Below are 20561 nucleotides of genomic sequence, written 5' to 3'. Positions count from 1 at the left end.
ATTTACTCTCTAGCATGCAGCAATACACAGGACTCAGTGCCTCTGTTTATTAATTCCACCTGAATCTATGTAAATTAAGAGGGGGGAAAAAAATCAAGGCTAAATCAAGACAACAGGATCTGTCAATTCTGCAGGCTTACTCTTCATCAGAAGGATTGACCACAATTTGAAAAGGAATTTTGACACTGTTGTTGCTAATGCTAGCTGGGTTTTCTTCCCCCCTTTGTTGTTTCTAAGCGAATGCTGTATTACACAAGATAAAATGGGTAAAGAGAATAGAGAAGTGAAAGAATTGGGAACAAAGCAAAATGTGGAGTCGTGGTTACAGCACAAAGATAAACCTAAAGATAACGAATCAATGCTGGCTCTTCCTTACAGAGTCCTCGTGAATAAACCCTTAAATCCGGCGGTTAATCTATTGTCCCGGCTCTAAAACTGATCAGAGACACTTCCTTGGGAGATGCTCTTGGCACCCCTCCCACAGAAGATGCTGTAGAAATGGAAAAACGGTTACCTAGGGAAACCAAGGGAAGTGGCCAGGAAAAGTATCAGAAGCTCGAGGTTGGAGACACACCACAGGCCTCCAGCAAAGGCTGGCGGTGGGGAGGCGGTAGACATTAACGAAGAGTCCACTTTGCAAGGAAAATAAAATCTGGCCGAAGGCTGTGATTACCAACGGGACCCTCAGGGAGTCAGGCAAGACCAGAAAATGGTAGGAAGGGATTTTGCAGGCGTTTACCAGAGACAGCATCAGGCCCGGGGTGGGGAAGCATCAGGTGAAAACCGTCTGAGGAGGAGCAGCCTGAGGATAATTAGCTCGACCGCGTTGGGGCTGCAGCGCGCCCGCCTGTTCCCCGGGCCTCCGAGGAGCGGCGGGGTCCATCTCTCCGGACCTGCCCTGGCCTCCGCGGTACCGAGGTCCAGGGCAGCCACTCCTGCCAGCCACCCCACACCCAGACGCCAGGCCCGCATCCCTTCGCCTTCTCACCTTCCAGTGACTCCATGGCGCCACCGCCTCGAGCTCCGCCAGACTCCTCCAACAGCACGCCGCCGCCGCCGCCGCCGCGCAGCTCGGGCTGTAGCAACCCGGCCGCGCCTCCCACCCGCTAATATTCCGAGCGCCCATTGGTCCGGAGCCGAAGGGGCGGAGCCTCGGGGTGGAGTTCCTCCCGCTGCCGCGGCACAGCTGCTTCTCGTCTCTAGGCTTTCGCGGTAGTCCTCCGAGTAATCCTAGAGCGGTTCGGTTTGCATCCTGCCGTCCCACGGCTCCTTTGTTTGATTCCAGTCTTGTTTTCCTCACGCCTTATCCTCCTGTTTAGAATATCTTAGCACCTCAGGGTTCCCGTCCGTAGTCCCTCAGTCAGTGCAGTTTTGAATTCCCGTCTGTCCCTGTCTGAAGACTTGAAGCAAACAAGCAGAGCCCACGTCCTACACACTCCTGAGCAGCACCCTCTCTGTTACCCGCTATTGTCACACTCTACCTGAGTGTATTCCCTATACTTTATCTTCACACACAGATTTATGAGTTAAGGGACCTTTTTTTCCTACAGAAACCATACTTTCTAACTGGGATTGTAGAACTGAGATTCCTCTCAGTACTTAGAAACAATTTCCTCAGCATGAAAGCTTGGGCCAAAAAAGAGGTGAAACCCAGCCCTCCCTTCATCTTCAGTTACTCTTGGCCTCCCCTGGCCCCAGATTTGATCATTCTTGAACTAAGGTAGAATGCAGGTCTCCCAGCTGATGAGGTAACATCAAAACTACGCTTGATCAGGAAGTTTAAGGCGGGAACGAACCTATACCTGACAGAAGGAGGCCTGTTTCTGTGAAAACCTCTTGCTGATGAAGGTAACTTCAAAACTCGCTAAAACCTCTGCTTAACAGTCTAACACATTTCACCAGAACGAAATGTCTTCGGAAATTTGATTTAGCAGTGATAAGCAAGCCATATCGTCGGGTAACTGCAGTATACCTCTCGGCAAGTTATCGGTATTCATGTAATTTCCATAAAAAAACCTTACATTAATTTTCTTATTAATCTGTTCAGTTGCAAAGTTTTGACATCATATCTAACTTTGTCTGTTAGAAGTATGTGTCTTACGAACCAGTAGCCTTTATGAAGCGAGAGTTCTGATCTCCACCCCAATGATATAAACAAGTAAACAAGCACTTGAGGGCAGCGCCATCTCTTATTGGGAAGATGACCTAAGTATATTTGAATGTGGTACAGTCCAGCTCTTATATGGAGTCATGAGACAGCCCTGTCTCAACTCCTCCCGTACCCCTGGTTCTGCCCTGGCTCTTTTGTTCCTCTGAGATCCTAGGCCTAACGGGCCAGCCCACAGCCTTTCCTGCCTCTTAGTCACCCTGGACTGAGTGTGGAAAGGTCCTTTCTCCTTGGTGCTGCTAAGGCTGAAGTGAGAATCGTGGGGGCACTGAAGTGCTTTAAAAGAGCACTAAGAAGGAAAAAAAAAAGCACACTTGGAAGAAAAAACAAAAATAAACAATTTACTTTACAAATCACAAACGGCCGCCAGCCGCGGCGGGTCCTCAAAGTGCAGCAACAATCGACGAGAGGAGGTAGGGAACTGAACGCACCAAGGTATGGGATCAGAAGGGCACAGACAACTGATGGTTGCAAGGCAAGTTTAATAACAAAGCGTAGCCGTATATATCCCCCTAAAGCAGGGAATTTGCTTAGTCATGCCTTATCGGCATCAGCTGGTTGATTGGCTTCTCGGCTTCTCCCTCAAAGGCACCAATTTCCCCTCCAGGGTTGTTTTTCCTAGCTTTGGGGAACAACCAGGGACTCCCAGTGACTGAGCAGGTCCCTGGAGCGATTTGGCCAAAGGCCATCTCCCTTTTTACGTTCATCCCATAAAGTCCAGGATGCATACCAAGGAGAGTACAATCGGGCCCTGAGGCTTATGAGGGTCTTAATGGCGCCTTCCTCAGAGGGCAATGCTCGCCACAACAAATTCTTGAAGTCAAGCCAAAAAATGGGGTTGGCTGATACACACCCTATTGGGCATAAATGCTATAGTAACAGCAAAAACAATAATAATGATAATAGTAACAATTTTTAAAAATCATATTAGGCATGTTTTAGGTCCTTTTCATATATTCACTTATTTCATCTTCAAAACAGCTCTGCCAAGTAGATAGTATAATTTTCATTTTTGAGAATTTAAGTCTTCAATTTCTAAATGTCTCAGTGAGATTAATTTTTTTGCTAATATTTTATACTCTTAGTGAATGGTAGCTTGGATTTAAACTCTAGTCTGTCTGAATACCTATGACGATTTCATGGGACTCCTCACTTCCCTTCCTCCTCACATTGCTTTCTAATTACCTTAAATGTAAATCCAAATATTCAGATTCATTGTTTAAGGTGTATTTGTGTAGGCCTTACTACTGTGAATCTTAATCCTTTAAAATGTGCCTGTCAATCTCTACAGGTAATGGTCTCTCAACACTTTGATGCTCCAGCTACCCTGGCTTCTTCAGCTTTTCCTGGTCCTGATCCCTAGGTGAAGAGGACAATTTCTAACTGCCTTCCTAAGTTCCTCTATCTCTTACATGCCTGGCCTGAGAGTCTCTTTGGTCTTGATGCTCTCCTCTGGCTTTTCTTCTTCCTGATCTATTCCATTTTTCTGATGCATTCATTCAACAAATATTTGTTGAGTACCTACTATGTTTCAGGCCCATTTCATTACTATCCAGTTACTAAAATGAATGAAGCTCAGTTTCTTCTCTATGTTCCTAAGCTTTTATCTGTTCATAATTTTCTTTTGCTCTCCAGTGATCTTTTTAGCTAATGGTAACATTCATAGAGGAATATGAATTAGAGATCTTCCCACCTCCCTATCACACAAAAAAGAAAGGTTCAGAGATGTTTACTGACTCGATCCAGATTACAAAACTACTAAGTAGCCGAAATAGATATTGCACACTTGTCTGATTACATCATATCCCTGATTCTTTACACTTTGCAGTACTTTCCCTTCAACCACCATTCCCTGGATCCCATCCACATCTCATTTGCACCTTCCAAAGGGCTAAGCAAGCTGCTTATATCTTCTTGTCTCAAAGCTCCAACTTCCTGTTGGATCTTACACAAAGATCAATTTCCCTTTCAGAGACATCCTTTGGCCCTCATTCAAATCATTTTCAGAACACAGCTAAATGAGATTCTGAATCTCAGTGAAAAACCAACTCATTTTCTAAACCCACTCTGTAAGGTATTTTTTTCCCTCCACAGTCTCCAGGGGACTGACCCACCACAATTTAATACATAATTTACTTATACATTTGGCAATCATAACAAAAATTATAGTTTTCATCAAAAACAAGAGACATATTTTCCTTAAAAATGGGGAGAAGGGGCCGAACAAGTGTTCTAGACTGAGGAACCATATTCTGAGTTAGGTCTTATTAGTTTTATTTTGTAGATTGAAGCAAAACAAAATCTTTAAGTGTTCAGGGACAAAATAACAATAGTCCTGAACAAGGAAACACGAAGAAAAGGAAAAAGCGAGGATCCTAAATCAAACTTCATTGCCTTCATTGATTGGAGGATTACTCCGTTCACAGTGTGATAGTGATTAGTCTACCTCTTTCTCCTCTCATTCCAGAAAGAACTCCAATTCCTTAAGGAGCCTCTATTCTCTTCCACTTTCAAAACTAAGTCCCAGCTGCAAAAGGATGAATTTTTTAAACTTTCAATTATGATCTCATCTATCTGTCTCTTGCCACCACAATTCCAAATCTCAGATGAAAGTCTATTAGTTCAAATACTTACTGACATACTCCTACATATGTAACACTGTTCTAGGCACAAGGAGCTCCAGAGTAGTCTCTTTGGTCTCTAGGAAGTTAACATCTAGTACAGGAAGCCTGGGCAAGACATAATACAGAACAATAGATGCAATGGATTATTAAGTCTTAGATGTTGTGGTACAGCTTATAAGAGTAATTGGTTTTAAGTAAATATTCATTTAGAGATTCACCTATGCTGCTGTATATAGCACTAGTTTATTGCTTCCGAATGCTGAAAAGTATTTTACCATATGCATACACTACAGTTTATTTTCTCATTCCTGCAGTGAAGGGCACCCAGCTGCTTCTAACCGGCTGCTACAATGAACATCTTTGTGACTGTCCCCTTATGAACCTGGGCTCAAGTTCCTCTGGGATGCATCCCTGGAATGGATTACTGGGCCATATTCATTTCCAGTAAGTATGCCCCGACTGTTCTCTGCAATGTCTGTACCAGCGTACACTGCCATCAGCAGTGTGTAAGACGGCCCATCTTCCTATATCTCATTAATACCTGGCTTAGCTCTAATTTTTGCCAATCTGCTGGGAATCACGAGTTGGGAATATATATCTTCACAAACTTGCTAATTCAGACTTGCCTTTCAATGAATTGCCTAGTTTTATCCATATTTTATGTTGTGATCTCATCTTTGTGTTATGGATTTTTAAATTCCTTGTATATTCTAGATATTAACTTCTTGCTGATTTTGATTAGTTAAAAAATCTTTTTCTAGTGTGTCAAATATCTGATAACTGTCTATGATCCCTGTCATTGAATAGAAATCCTTAATTTTGTCAAGTCCATCAATATATTCTTTATGAATTGTGCATTTGATTTTTTATTAAAGTTCTTTTCACCTCTAGATTATGAGGGTATTTGTTTACATGTTTTTCTGTTAGTGAAGCCAAACCAAATCCTAAGAAAATGGAGACAATTTAGATTCAAACTGGAGAGGACAACAAAAACATTTTTTTCTAGTGTCTTTTACGTTATGGTGTAACTCTAAAAATTCAAGTAAGAACCAATGCCCAGAATGTTTCGAGACGTTGTGAATTTCAGCTTTATCCAATTTTGCCTATTGTCGCCAGGAAAGCAAAGTTTTTGGGTGCTCCTTTTCCCACCTGGAGGAAGAAAAACAGAAAAAAAAAAAAGTGGGGCTTCCCTGGTGGCGCAGTGGTTGAGTCCGCCTGCCAATGCAGGGGATACGGGTTCGTGCCCCAGTGCGGGAGGATCCCACATGCCGCGGAGCGGCTGGGCCCGTGAGCCATGGCCGCTGGGCCTGTGCGTCCGGAGCCTGTGCTCCACAACGGGAGAGGCCACAGCAGTGAGAGGCCCGCATACCACAAAAAAAAAAAAAAAAAAAAAAAAGTAAAAATTTACTTCTGGCGTACAACAGGCTAACCTTTGACTCGAGGTGGGCTGAGGCCAGTCTTCAGATTCTTACCTTTCTTCTTCCCTACTGCCCTACCTGCTTCCTTCACTCAAAAGGAGTCATCTCTAACAAATCGCTGCCTCAAGAATCTCCCTCAGTCCTTGCTTATAGGGAACCTGACCTAAGATCCCTTTATAGATAAATAGTAATGCCAGTTGAATGACCTAGTGCTATTATTAAAAGTTACTGCATCCCATGCCCAGTAGTAATTGAGTTGATAAGAACTATGTAGAATACCAACTATTCATTCAGTGCTTTTGATAATTCTCTACATTTTTGTAGGACGTTGTTTTAGAAAAACTTGGCTTAATATTTCAATCAGTGGTATTCAATACATACTTGCTAAATGAGTGAAGAGATATGAGTGAATGGTGTGGTCTTCAAAACAGTTCTTTTAGGTAGGCAGAGAGGTTTTATTTAATGCATAATGGTTATGGTTAATTGCCGCCAGCCGCGACGGGTCCTCAAAGTGTAGCAACAATCGACGAGAGGGGGTAGGGAACTGAACGCACCTAGGTATGGGATCAGAAGGGCACAAGCAACTGATGGTTGCAAGGCAAGTTTAATAACAAAGCGTAGCCATATATATACCCCTAAAGCAGGGAATTTGCTTAGTCACTGTCTTATCGGCATCAGCTGGTTGATCGGCTTCTCGGCTTCTCCCTCAAAGGCACCAATTTCCCCTCCAGGGTTGCTTTTCCTAGCTTTAGGGAACAACCAGGGACTCCCAGTAACTGAGCAGGTCCCTGGAGCGATTTGGCCAAAGGCCATCTCCTTTTTTATGTTCATATCATAAAGTCCAGGATGCATACCAAGGAGAGTACAATCGGGCCCTGAGGCTTATGAGGGTCTTAATGGCGCCTTCCTCAGAGGGCAATGCTCGCCACATTTTCCCCCTTTTATTTTTTAAAGCTTGATAATGCAATTTCAACCCATACACCTCCTGACGAAGAGCAGCGAGACGGCCAACAATAAAGCGTAATAAACAAGGTAAGGCAATTAACATCAACAATACACATGACCCCACGGTAATCAATCCTGTGAGCCCAGTTTGAAACCAATGCATTGGGTTTAACCATTGAAGCTGATCCAAGAGTCCTTGAATTAATTGTTGGGGCCCGTCTTCTTGTAGATGAGCTTCTTGAATTGCCTGTGTTTCCGCATTAAGTTTTTGTATGTCCAAACTAATGTGTCCATCAGTCCATACACTTAAAAGGTGCATTTTTACTTTGTTCCAATCCCAGTCAGTTTCTTTATAAGCGTGTTGAGTCACACAAATCCAAGTATATTTAGCATGGCAAATCAAACGCATTTTCAATTTTAAAGCCATAATTTGGTCTCCTAAACCTATGAGAGCATTTTTTAACTCATCAACCTCAGTTTTTAGTTGAGTATCAATATGACTTTGTAATGCTAATGCAATACTGGTATTTTTAGACAATTGATTAACATAATATGCTTGTTGTATAGTTTTACTTAACGCTAAACCGGCGGTAGCGGCTGTGGCTGTTAAAGCGGCTAATACGCTACATATTAATATTCCAATGAATCGTTTAGGTCTTTTTAAAGCTTCAGATAATTCTAGCCAAGCTTGCATGCTAGTACTATGATACCATGGTTCAGAAATACTTACAGGCAGCATTACATAGGAAGGTTGTTTTAACATCATAACAGAAAAAGTTCCTTTCATAGGCAGAATGCAAGTACTAAAAATACAATTCTGACAAGTTATATTATATCCTAAGGAACCAGAAGTAAACTCAATCTGTAAATCTATTAGCAAGGCATATGAGGGTGTAAGACAAATAATAACCGGTTGATAAGAATAAGACAATGCAAACTTCCCAAAATCCCAATGCTTATAAAAAGCCAAACTATTATTAGTAACAGAAAGAAATTAAAATGGTACCATTATTATAATTTAAGGTGCACCAGATTTGAGAATTCAAAATCAGATTGGGGAAAATCAAAAGGAGTTTATACCTTATAGGCAGGCAAGATGTTGCAGACAGACATCATAATTTCCAGCTATGAAAGCCTAGAAAGCACTGGTGGACAACTCCTCTTGATCAGTGATCTCAGGCCGCTTCTTAGATACTTTTTGTCCCATATTTTTTTACTTCTGACTATTGCCCCGAGTTACTATCAACTTTACTACGTGGCCACACTTTCACTCTTCACTCCGGGGATTCACCTACCGAGATTCAGATGTTCCTCTTGTCAAGTCCCTGTTCGGGCGCCACTTGCCGCCAGCCGCAGCGGGTCCTCAAAGTGCAGCAACAATCGACGAGAGGAGGTAGGGAACTGAACGCACCAAGGTATGGGATCAGAAGAGCACAAGGCAAGTTTAATAGCAAAGCATAGCCATATATATACCCCTAAAGCAGGGAATTTGCTTAGTCACGCCTTATCGGCATCAGCTGGTTGATTGGCTTCTCGGCTTAGTCACGCCTTATCGGCATCAGCTGGTTGATTGGCTTCTCGGCTTCTCCCTCAAAGGCACCAATTTCCCCTCCAGGGTTGCTTTTCCTAGCTTTAGGGAACAACCAGGGACTCCCAGTAACTGAGCAGGTCCCTGGAGCGATTTGGCCAAAGGCCATCTCCTTTTTTTATGTTCATACCATAAGTCCAGGATGCATACCAAGGAGAGTACAATCGGGCCCTGAGGCTTATGAGGGTCTTAATGGCGCCTTCCTCAGAGGGCAATGCTCGCCACAGTTAATATGTCACTATGAAGACCATTTCCCATATAGTTTCATGTGATCCTCATAACCTATGTTTGAGGTAGGTGTTATTCTTTCCATTTTTATGTCAAAGAAACTGAGATTCCATAAGACTAGGTGACTTTTTCAAAGTTATAGTGAGGGAGTAAGTGGCAGGGTTAGAATATGTAAATATATTCTCTAAATTGAGATCCATGTACTGTGGCATAACTGATTTTTCTAAGTAATGACACTGAATCTGATGAGAATGACAAAAGGGAAAGTATTGGATTCCTGTTCTGTCTCAGATCATGAAAGAGAGGACTCATAAACTGTCCATGGAATGAAATAAATGGGAATGAAGTAAATGGGAGCCATCTGAATTATTCTTTATTTCCTTCAATGACAGAATCTACGTCTGATGGTTAGTTTTATGTGTCAATTTGGCTAGGTCAACAATTACTCTAGATATTTCTGTGAAGGTGTTTTCTAGATGAAATTAACATTTAAATTGGTGATTTTTGAGTAAAGCAGATTGCTCTCCATAATGTGGGTGGGCTTCATCCAACCAGTTGAAGGTTTACCTCCCCTAAGAAGGCATTCTGTCAGCAGAGTGCCTTTGGACTCAAACTGAAATTCTACCCTGGGTCTTCAGCCTAAGGACCTACAGATTTTGAACATTACAAGCTTATACAACCACAGGAGCCAATTGCTTAAAATCAATCAAGCTCTCTCTCTTTCTCTTTCTCCCTTGATATAGATATAGATATAGTTATAGATAGGTTCTGTTTCTCTGGAGAACCCTGATTAATACACTATGCTTACCCAGGTAGTTGGGTAACCAACATCTGGAAAGCAGCAAAGTAAAACCAAGAATATTCTCTGAAAGAATTCAAATCTTTATATAACCTTTGCCCTTATTCAGATACCCCATTGGCTGCTTCCAGTTGTCAGAGTTCTCCTTTGTTCCCATCCTCTTTTCAGAGGTAGATATTTCATCTCTTTGTGTCTCAATTTGAACACCATAGAAAGAAGCAAACTATGACCCAACTTTTAAAAATAAACCTATAAAATATCTTAATCTCCTTCCACACTTTAGAAAGACCCAGAAAGATTTATTAAAAGATTGCCCAACGTGGATGGTTGGTTGGCTAAACCATGGACTAGAACCCAGGTCTTCTGACTTCTGGCCCTTTGCCCTTCAGGCTGTAAACTTGTGTCTCTTTTTATACAAATTATTACATAGTTCAGTTCTAGGCATTGTAAGCATAAAAGTCTGTGACTTCAAGGAACTTAAATTCTAGTTCATTGAGCAAGAACATGTGAAGATAATAATAAATGACTAATAGCAAATAACATTGGATATAATTTAAGGGATAAATGAAGGGTATAGAAAATATGTACTAAATAGTCAAAGTAGAGAGATTATTTCAGGCTGAGTTTCTAGGGAAAGATTATTGAAGAAGAATGGATACTGAGAATGGAAACCCTACAGAAGTTTACAATCTAGATGGGGTTAATAAGATATAAAAAATTGCTAGGACTATATGCTCACACACAGAACACGAACAATGCTAGAATGAAAAGTTTAGGTCAAAAAGGCAGAGGAGTTATAGGGAAGAAATATTCATATGGTTTGGAATTGGAAAATGGATTGTAGTTAATGAATTTTGTGTTTGTTCTTTTAAGATGTGTAGGATTATGACAGATATTTTGGGTAGGGAGTTGATCACAGGATGAACCAAGGCCAGAAAAGCAGGAATGATAAGGGCAAGTTCAGAGGACAGTGAGAACATGGTGAAGATGGAAAATTAATTAGACAAGTATTTAGTGAGCATTATATGTGGGAAATTTAAATTGGGCCCAGATTACAGATGATCATGAGTGCTAGGGTTTCAGATTAAAATTTATTTTATAGACAGTGAAGGCTCTTCAGCCTTGATGATTTTTGAACAGGATGAAACTTTTTTTAAGGTATAATTTAAGATGACTAACTCTGGTAGAGACAGTGAGTGGAGTGATCTTTTGGAAGGACACTGAAATGACCCAAGACTAACATGATGATGGTTTAGCTTATTGTTGGTAACAGAGTTGTTGGCAGATCCAAGGCTGTGGTTTTATAATACTTGATATTATCATTCTCCAGGACACAAGTTTATGAATCTTCCCTTGTCAACTACTCCAGCCACCAGTGGGTTACATTAAGTAGGTTATCCATGAAAAATAGTAACAAAATGTAAAACACTTTATCAGTTGGGCTAATGTTCAATAACTCCATTGTAGAGCTATTGGTGGGACTCCACAGTATAAGCATTGTATTAATCAACTCAGGCTGCCATAACAAAATACTATAGTTGGGGTAGGTACTATAGAAAAAAGAAACTTATTTTCTCACAGTTCTGGAGGCTGGAGTCAGAGATCAGGTTGGTTGCAGTGTTGAGTTCTGGTGAATACACTTTTCATGGCTTGCAGACACCAGCTTCTTGTTGTATTCTTACATGGGAGAAACAAAAAGATCTCTCTCTCTCCTCCCTTCTTATAAGGCCAGCAGTAATATTGGGATAGGGCCCCGCTCTTATGACTTCATTTAACCTTAATTACCTCCCAAAGGTCCTACATCCAAATATAGTCACATTGGGGGGTTAGGGCTCCAACTTGTGAATTTGGGGGTGGGGGAGGGACAGAATTCAGTCTATAGCAGCATTTTTTTCGATATACTAGTAAAAAATTAAAAGGTGACATACAAGGTGCATGACACTGTAATTTACAATGACTAGAATAAAATGGCTATAATAATTGAAGATTAACCATAGCTCCATGACTTTCTGACAGTTAAGGTTACCTCAAAAGAAATAAACCGAATTACAAGATCTCTTTATCAGATATTAAGAAGTATTCTGACTCTTCAGGAAACTTTCTCCTAAAATTGAATTATAAAAGCAATTTATGGTCGGACATGAGAATTGAAGGCAAATTAGAAAATAAAGATGACTAGTTTGGAGGATTAAAAGGATGGAAATTCTAATGGAAGGAAAGGGAAATTGGCAGAGTTCACTGGAAACAAAAATAGGCATTTGGTAATTTATAATGATAAGATATTTTACAAAACGAAAAATAAAGCTAAATATGGTATTTTCAACAATACACGAGATATAGTTGTCAAAGTTAACACTTTAGTTTGTGTTGCTGTTTAGAAGTGAATTGTTAAAGTCATTGTGTTTTTTACAAATGTTTCTGTGGCAAGATATGAAGTAGTAAAAGTTTTGGTGCTTATTAACAAGTCAAACCATTTGTATCAGGGAAATTATAAAATAAAGATAATGAGGTCTTATTGAGTTAATTATCACAAGATTGGTGGGCAAATTTCACCACCTTTCTACAACATGAGATTCAACCTTAAGCAAACAGACATTTACAAAGATATCCTGGTAATACCAATGTAGCCAAGACATTTAAATAAAGTAAAATTTATTTTGAAATTTAAAATGACATTTAAATATTTACAAATATACCTTAGAAATGCAAAAATGAAAAGGGACATTTTGTTTTCGTTGGGATTCTTAAAATTTGTTTCCTTTACACAGAATGAAGCATCTTCATAGCAAACACTTTATAGTGTTTCCTTAGGGACAAAAACAGAAAGAAATTTCAAAATTACTTCTTGTGCTCCAACTGAATAATGAGCACTTTGCCCACTAATTCTGTGAAGTCTGTCTAAAAATTTCAGCAGCATCACAGTGTTTGCACAGCTTTAGAACAGAATTGACCTATTTGAAGTCAATCTGTCCTTTGGAAATTTATTTAAATTGAACCCTGTCTTCTGTGGGAAGGCCAAGAGTTTTGCCAATTTATAGATTTTATATTTTCTTGGTCACATCTGACTCCAATGACATAGTTCTGCTGAATTATTAACTGTATCCCTGGTGCTGGGTCTCTTCCCCATGCTCCATGGTGATTACTTTGTGGAAATCAGACTCTTTTTCCTTGAATCCCTGTATGCCATTCCCATAAATATCTGCATGTACAATATAGTGGATTTATGATAACCCAGTCTAAAGAATAATACACTGAATTAATCCCTAATTTATCCCTCTCCCTGCCTCCCCTTTGGTAACCATAAATTTGTTTTCTATGTCTGTGATCCTGTTTCTGTTTTGTAAATAAGTTTATTTGTTTTTGTTTTTGTTTTTGTTTTCGATTCCTCATATAAGCAATATATATTTGTCTTTTTCTGGCTTACATCACTTAGTATGATAATCTGAGTTCGGGATTAAAATACACACACTACTATATATAAAACAGATAACCAACAAGTACCTATTGTATAGCACAGGGAACTATACTCAATATCTTGTAATAACCTATAATGGAAGAGAATGTAAAAAAAGAATATACATATATTTGTATATATGTATAACTGAATGACTTTACTATATACCTGAAACTAACACAACATCATAAATCAACTTCAGTAAAACTTTTTTTAAAATTTCCAGAAAATCCTAAAAAAAGAAAGAATAATACACTGAATCACAAGTTTTTGTCACTAAACTTAGAAACTAAAATATTAAAGATATAGTTGAAGACTCTTCTACAAGTGTCTCCAATTTAGATACAAAGTAGCTATTAAATTTTGGTTTTAAATAACAATTTTAACAAACTTATTTAACAGGTGAAATTAAAATAGATATCTGAGCCAGATCATAAATTAATAGCATTTTTTTATCATTGGAAATTTCTATTTTAAATCAAATCACTTCTTCAAATTTTAAAAATGAAAAGATAAGTATCTATTCTTTATTGTTTTAGATGTGGATAAAACTTTCAACATATCCAAATGATTTACAGGACTTTTCACATCTCAGTGTAATGGTTCACTCTTAAACAGCAGTGTCATCTAATTAATTTTACATTAACTTGTAGGAATATGGGGTATAAAATTGAATGAAATATAATACTGTTTCCAAGTAAAAGGATAAACACAATAGAAGGCACAGTAATATGGCAAAGTTTAATAAATTTTATGAATTGTAGGACACTAAAAACCTTTAATTGATAGAATTAGATATGAATACCATTGAAAATAATAGGATTTAGAAAAACTTATAAACAGATTGAGTCAAATGTTTTCTCTAGGGAAAGACAGGTTGAATTCACTTTTTTTTTCTCTTCTCTAAATTGTCTTTACTGTTTCTCAATTTCTCAAGGCAGAAATTTTATTTGGCTGCTCTCTAGATATCAGCTTCAACATAACTTTGTACTTATATTAAAGAACATTACTTGAAATTTCAGAAGGTAATAAAATCAGTGACCATTCCTGGATAATATTTTCTGGCTGACACTCAACAATGTCAGAGTTGAGTATTTACAACAGAGGTTGCATGGCCCACAAAGCCTAAAATATTTACTACCTGGCTCTTTAAGAAAAAGTTTGCCAATCTACCCCTGCACCACAAACCTGGATTTGCACCCTTTGTTTCCTTGAAAAATAGATTGAGCTTCTCTGAGGCACCCATTTCACACTTGTAAATATGTATAATAGTAGCTAATTCATGAATTATTATGTAGATTAAATGTGGAGGTTCAGGTGAAGCACTTAGTACATAGTAGGTATTAATAAATGTTAGCTGGAATTATGAACTTGAATCAAGCCACACTTTGTTCTGTATTATCTCATAGATTTGTCTATAGATACTTCAATCATTAGCCAACACAATTCATAATCTTCACTAGTGTTATAAGTAATAAGTTGTTAACCTGTGTGGAATGTTTTAAAACAAAAAAGTTATATTCATTCATAAAATTTAATATAACATACATAATCATCTTTCTTACCAAGTAGCTTTATTCTGATTTAAAACACTTTGAAGAGCCTCCAGTACTGGTTAAGATAGAGTAAGTATATTCCACCCTGTCTCTCCCACTGAATGCAATTAAAATCCCTGGACTGAAGCTATGGAACAGCTATCTGAAATATATGGCAGCCGGGAGATTAGAGAAGAAAGGTACTACTTGATACATGAGCAATTTGGCAGTGGGTTTCCTTGTTTGTTTTAGTTTTTTAACCTCCTGACCTGAGCTTGAAGGCAGCCCAAATGTCAGAAGTACATACCAGCATGGACCAAAAAAAGAACAAAGAGAAGCACTGTCTTTCTGGTTTGAGAAGTGAGAAGGGGAACCGTCATGGAATAGAGAGAGTGGGGGCACTTTACTGTCTTATTTTTACTGGTATTTTTTCTGTCTTAGCCCTGCCCTCAGGTAAGCTCCAGTCCTGAAACTACAGTTCCATGGTGGCAGGGCAGTAGCAGGGGCCAGGAAAGCACTTATACCTCTCACGGAGAGATTCCTTCTCTCTGACTAGAGGGACTGTGGTTGAAAGAGTATGGAGAAAATCCCCATTGCTTTTGTTTTTTTTTTCTCTCTATGCACTTGCCACTTGGCTCTGGAGGGCAACTTAGCCACTGGAAGTGGGTGATAGAGTGGGGAGACTAAAGTCAAAATTACTCAACACAAAAAACGTGGGGGGCTTCCCTGGTGGCACAGTGGTTGAGAGTCCGCCTGCCAATGCAGGGGATATGGGTTCAAGCCCTGATCTGGGAAGATCCCACATGCCACGGAGCAACTAAGCCCATGAGCCACAACTACTGAGCCCATGTGCCACAACTACTGAAGCCCACGCACCTAGAGCCCGTGCTCTGCAACAAGAGAAGCCACCACTATGAGAAGCCCGCGCACTGCAATGAAGAGTAGCTCCCACTTACCACAACCAGAGAAAAGCCCGTGCACAGCAACAAAGTCCCAACACAGCCAAAAAACATAAATAACTAAAATAAAATAATAAAATAAATTTATTTAAAAACAAACAAAACAAAACATGGGGACATTTTGAGAAATTACAAGGGAAAACTCACTCAACAGACAACAACTCTGAGAGGAGCTAGATGCTGAAAATAATTAAAGACTTTAAAGCAGCTGTTAAACTGTGTCCTGAGAAATAAGGAAAAGCACTGTTGGAAAGAAAGAATAGAAAATCACAGGAAAGAAATAGAAGCTATAGAAAAGAATCAAATGGACTGTAGAAGAGACAAAGAAAATAAATCATAATCAAACCACTGAAAACCAGGCAAAGAAAGAATCTTGAAAGCAGCCAGAGAAAACGATGAACTACTGATTTAAATGACTATGGATTTTTCGTCAGAAACCGTGGACCTCATAAGGCAGTAGAAGAACAATTATACAGTGCTAAAGAAATGATGTTATCAACTTAAAATACCACATCCAGCAGAAATATTCTTATTCAAGAACAAAGGAAAAATAACAACATTCATAAATGAAGGAAAACTAGGAGAAATTTATGGCCAACAGACCTGCTCTAAAAGAGATGCTAAAGGAAATAATATCAGAGGGAAAGCTGGAAGGTCAGGAATGCAGGAAAAGTAACAGATGTGGTAAAGGTCTGGGTGAATATAATAATTTTCTGCTCTTAATTTCTTTAAAATATATATGATGATTAAGAACAAAAGTTGTGATGGGGTTTTCAGTATTTGTACATATGATATAAATGACAATCACAACGTAAGGGGAGAGGATAAAGATATCTCTACAGTGGTAAGGTTTCTACATTCCACTTGAAAGTGGTAAAATACTAAATTTAAGTAGAATGTAAAAAGCTAAGTATGTACATTATTATGCCTAGAACAACTGAAATAACTGAACAAATGATTATAGTCAAAACTCAATAAATAAATTAAAATGGACTACTAAAAAATATTCAAATAATCCAAAAGAGAACAGGAAATGAAAAAGACAAACAAACAACAGGGAGACAAACATAGAACAAATAATAAAATGGTAGACATAAATACAAACATATCATAATTACATTAAATGTAAATGGTTTCAACACACACTTAAAATATAAACTTATAATCAGTAAAAAAGAGAACCAACTATATGCTGCTTATAAGAAATCCACTTTAAATAGAATGATGGTAGTTTAAAAGGATGGGAAAAGATAAACCATGCGAACACTAATCACATGAAAGCTTGAGTATTATACTGACAACAGGCAAAGTAGACTTCACAACAAGGAAAATTACAAAAAATTGAGTGACATTACATAATTAATTAAAGAGTCAGTTCATCAAGAACACACAATAATTAGATTATGTCACTAACAGAAGACCTTCAAAATGCATGAAGCAAGTACTGATAAAACTGAAAGGAGAAATAGAGATATTCAAAATTAGATTTGGAGATTTCAGCTTTCTTCTCCTGTTAATTAATAAGACAGGTAGAAAAAACAATCATCAAGAATGTTTAAAAGTTGAGCAATCAATTGAGCCAATCAGCTGTAACTAATTGACATTTGTAGATATTCCACTCAAGAACAGCAGAAATAAAAATTCTTTTCAAGGCAAATGGGGCATTTTCCACAATATATGAAAACATTAAGAAACTTGAAAGAATTGAAATCATTGAAGTATATCTCTTCCATAATGAGATTAAATTAGAAATTAATTTTTTTTAATGATATATGGAAACACTTCCTCACAGTTGGAAATTAAACAATACATTTCTGAATACCCATGGGGCAAATACAATATCAAACCACAGTGAGATACCACTACACAATATTACACATTTCTTAGAATGGCTAAAACAATAACTAATCGACAATACTAAGGACTGGAATGCAAAGAAAGTAACTGGAAAGTCTCCTATTTTGTTGATATGAATGCAAAGTGCTACAGCCACTCTGAAAAAGTTAAGCAGTTACTTATAATGTTAAATATAAATTTAACCATTTGACACTAGCAATCCCACTCCAAAGTATTTATCCTAAATAAATGAAAAACTTTGTTCATACAAAATCCTGCACCTAAATTTTGTAGCAGTTTTATTCATAATTTCCAAAAGCTGGAAACAACTCAAAAGTTTCAAAAGTTAAAATAGATAAACAAACTGTTGATATGCCAATAAAATGGAATACTACTAAGCAATATAAAATAACTATTGATACACTCAACAATGTGACTGTATCTCAAAGGGATTATGCTGAGTGAGAGAAGCCAGTCTTAAAATGTTGCATTCTATTTATTTCGTTTTATATAGAAAAGTTAAGTCTACAGAAACAGAAAATGCACTAGTGGTTGCTTGCCAGTAACAGTTGGCGGGGGGAGAGTATATAACTATAAAGGGGTGGCAAAAAGGAGTACTTTGTGGTGATGGAAATATTCTGTATCCTGATAGTTATCATGGTTACATGACTCTATACATGTGTTAAACCACAATGAACTGTACACCAAACAAAAAAAAAACTTGACTGCATGTAAATTTTAAAAAATTATGACAGCAAACCGAAGGGCCAGTTTGTAATTTCTTTATTTACTTCATTAATTAGAATAGCAAAAATTATGAAGCAGGCAAAGATTAGGTCAAAGATGAACTTGTGGCTTCTTCAAGCAGCATAACAGACCAAGTTGGTTGACCATTTGACAAAATGTTGGAATTAAGAATGCATTTTTATATAAATCAATGGAACAGGATAGAAAGCCCAGAGTTAAACCCACACACCTATGGTCACCTAATCTTTGACAAAGGAGGCAAGAATATACAATGGAGAAAAGACCAGTCTCTTCAATAAGTGGTGTTGGGAAAACTGGACAGCTACATGTAAAAGAATGAAATTAGAACAATCCCTAACACCCCACACAAAAATAAACTCAAAATTGATTAAAGACCTAAATGTAAGGCTGGACACTCTAAAGCTCTTAGAGGAAAACATAGGCAGAACACTCTTTGACATAAATTGCAGCAAGATCTTTTTTGACCCACCTCCTTGAGTAATACAAATAAAAACAAAAATAAACAAATGGGACATAGTTAAACTTAAAAGCTTTTGCACAGCAAAGGAAACCATAAACAAGATGATAAGGCAACCCTCAGAATGTGAGAAAATATTTGCAAACGAAGCAACTGAAAAGGGATTAATCTCCAAAATATACAAACAGCTCATGCAGCTCAATAACAACAACAACAAAAAAACCACAAACAACCCAATTAAAAAATGGGGAGAAGACCTAAATAGTCATTTCTCCAAAGAAGACATATAGATGGCTAACAAACACATGAAAAGATGCTCAACATCACTAATTATTAGAGAAATGCAAATCAAAACTACACTGAGATATCACCTCACACTGGTCAGAATGGCCATCATCAAAAAATCTACAAACAATAAATGCTAGAGAGGGTGTGGAGAAAAGGGAACCCTCTTACACTGTTGGTGTGAATGTAAATTGATACCAGCACTATGGAGAACAGTATGGAGATTCCTTAAAAAACTAAAAATAGAACTACCATATGACTCAACAATCCCACTCCTGGGCATATACCTGGAGAAAACCATAATTCAAAAAGATGTATGTACCCCAATGTTCATTGAAGCACTATTTACGATAGCCAGGACCTGGAAGCAACCTAAATGTCCATCAACAGAGAAATGGATAAAGAAGATGTGATACATATATACAATGGAATATTATTCGGCCATAAAAAGGAATGAAATAGTGCCATTTGCAGAGACATGGATGGACCTAGAGACTGTCATACAGAGTGAAGTAAGTCAGAAAGAGAAAAGCAAATGTAGTATATTAGCACATATATGTGCAATATAGAAAAAATGGTATAGATGAACTCACTTGCAAAGCAGAAATAGAGACACAGATGTAGAGAACAAATGTATGGATACCAAGGGGTATGTGGGGGTGGGTGTAATAGACTGGGAGATTGGGATTGACATATATACGCTACTATGTATGAAATAGATAACTAATGAGAACAGACTGTATAGCACAGGGAACTCTATTCAGTGCTCTATGGTGACCTAAATGGAAATGGAAATCCAAAGAAGACAGGATATATGTATACGTATGGCTGATTCACTTTGCTGGACAGCGGAAACTAACACAACATTGTAAAGCAACTATACTCCAATTTTTTTAAAAAGACTGATTTTTTTTAAATGGTTGAAGAAACAAACCATGTGAATAACTTCTACTTGATAAAATTTTTCTCTCTAGTGGTTACATTTAGGGGTGTCTTGGTATATATTCTTTTCTACTACAAATCACATATTTTATTAAAAAAATTAGTGAAAATTTCTTATAAATGCAAGGTTCCTCCTGTAGTAGTTTGGACTTGACTTTTAAAAAATGTTTGCCAAGGGCTTCCCTGGTGGCGCAGTGGTTGAGAATCTGACTGCCGATGCAGGGGACATGGGTTCGTGCCCTGGTCCGGGAAGATCCCACATGCCGTGGAGCGGCTGGGCCCGTGAGCCATGGCCGCTGAGCCTGTGCGTCCAGAGCCTGTGCTCCGCAACAGGAGAGGCCACAACAGTGAGAGGCCCGCATACCAAAAAAAATTTAAAAATAAAAATAAAGTTTGCCAAGAGGTTCAACATTAATGATCTTGTTCCTTTTGAATTCCAGTAAGTCTAGTCCAAGTTTTGTTACTAACTAGCCATGTAATCCTTGAACAAATCATTGAACAACCTCTGCCTTCAGTTTCTTCCTTCATAAAATAAAAATGTTAACTATAGGATCCA

General features: G+C 38.2%; 1 protein-coding gene across 2 annotated transcripts in view; it reads right to left on the bottom strand.

The window, feature by feature from the left end:
• Positions 1-1411, bottom strand: part of ZC2HC1A (zinc finger C2HC-type containing 1A) — a 52914-nt gene extending 51503 nt beyond the window's left edge. The window contains exon 1 of one of the 2 annotated variants that reach the window (XM_059042433.2): positions 989-1411. In XM_059042433.2, coding sequence (XP_058898416.1) covers positions 989-1004 — 16 coding nt within the window. In that variant the 5' untranslated portion in view covers positions 1005-1411. The remainder of the gene's footprint in view (positions 1-988) is intronic. The other variant, XM_059042432.2, reaches the window with a different exon arrangement.
• Positions 1412-20561: the final 19150 nt, after the last annotated feature.

Source organism: Kogia breviceps, chromosome 17 (assembly GCF_026419965.1).
Source record: "Kogia breviceps isolate mKogBre1 chromosome 17, mKogBre1 haplotype 1, whole genome shotgun sequence".
Lineage (NCBI taxonomy): Eukaryota > Metazoa > Chordata > Mammalia > Artiodactyla > Physeteridae > Kogia > Kogia breviceps.
This window is presented reverse-complemented; position numbering and strand designations above follow the sequence as displayed.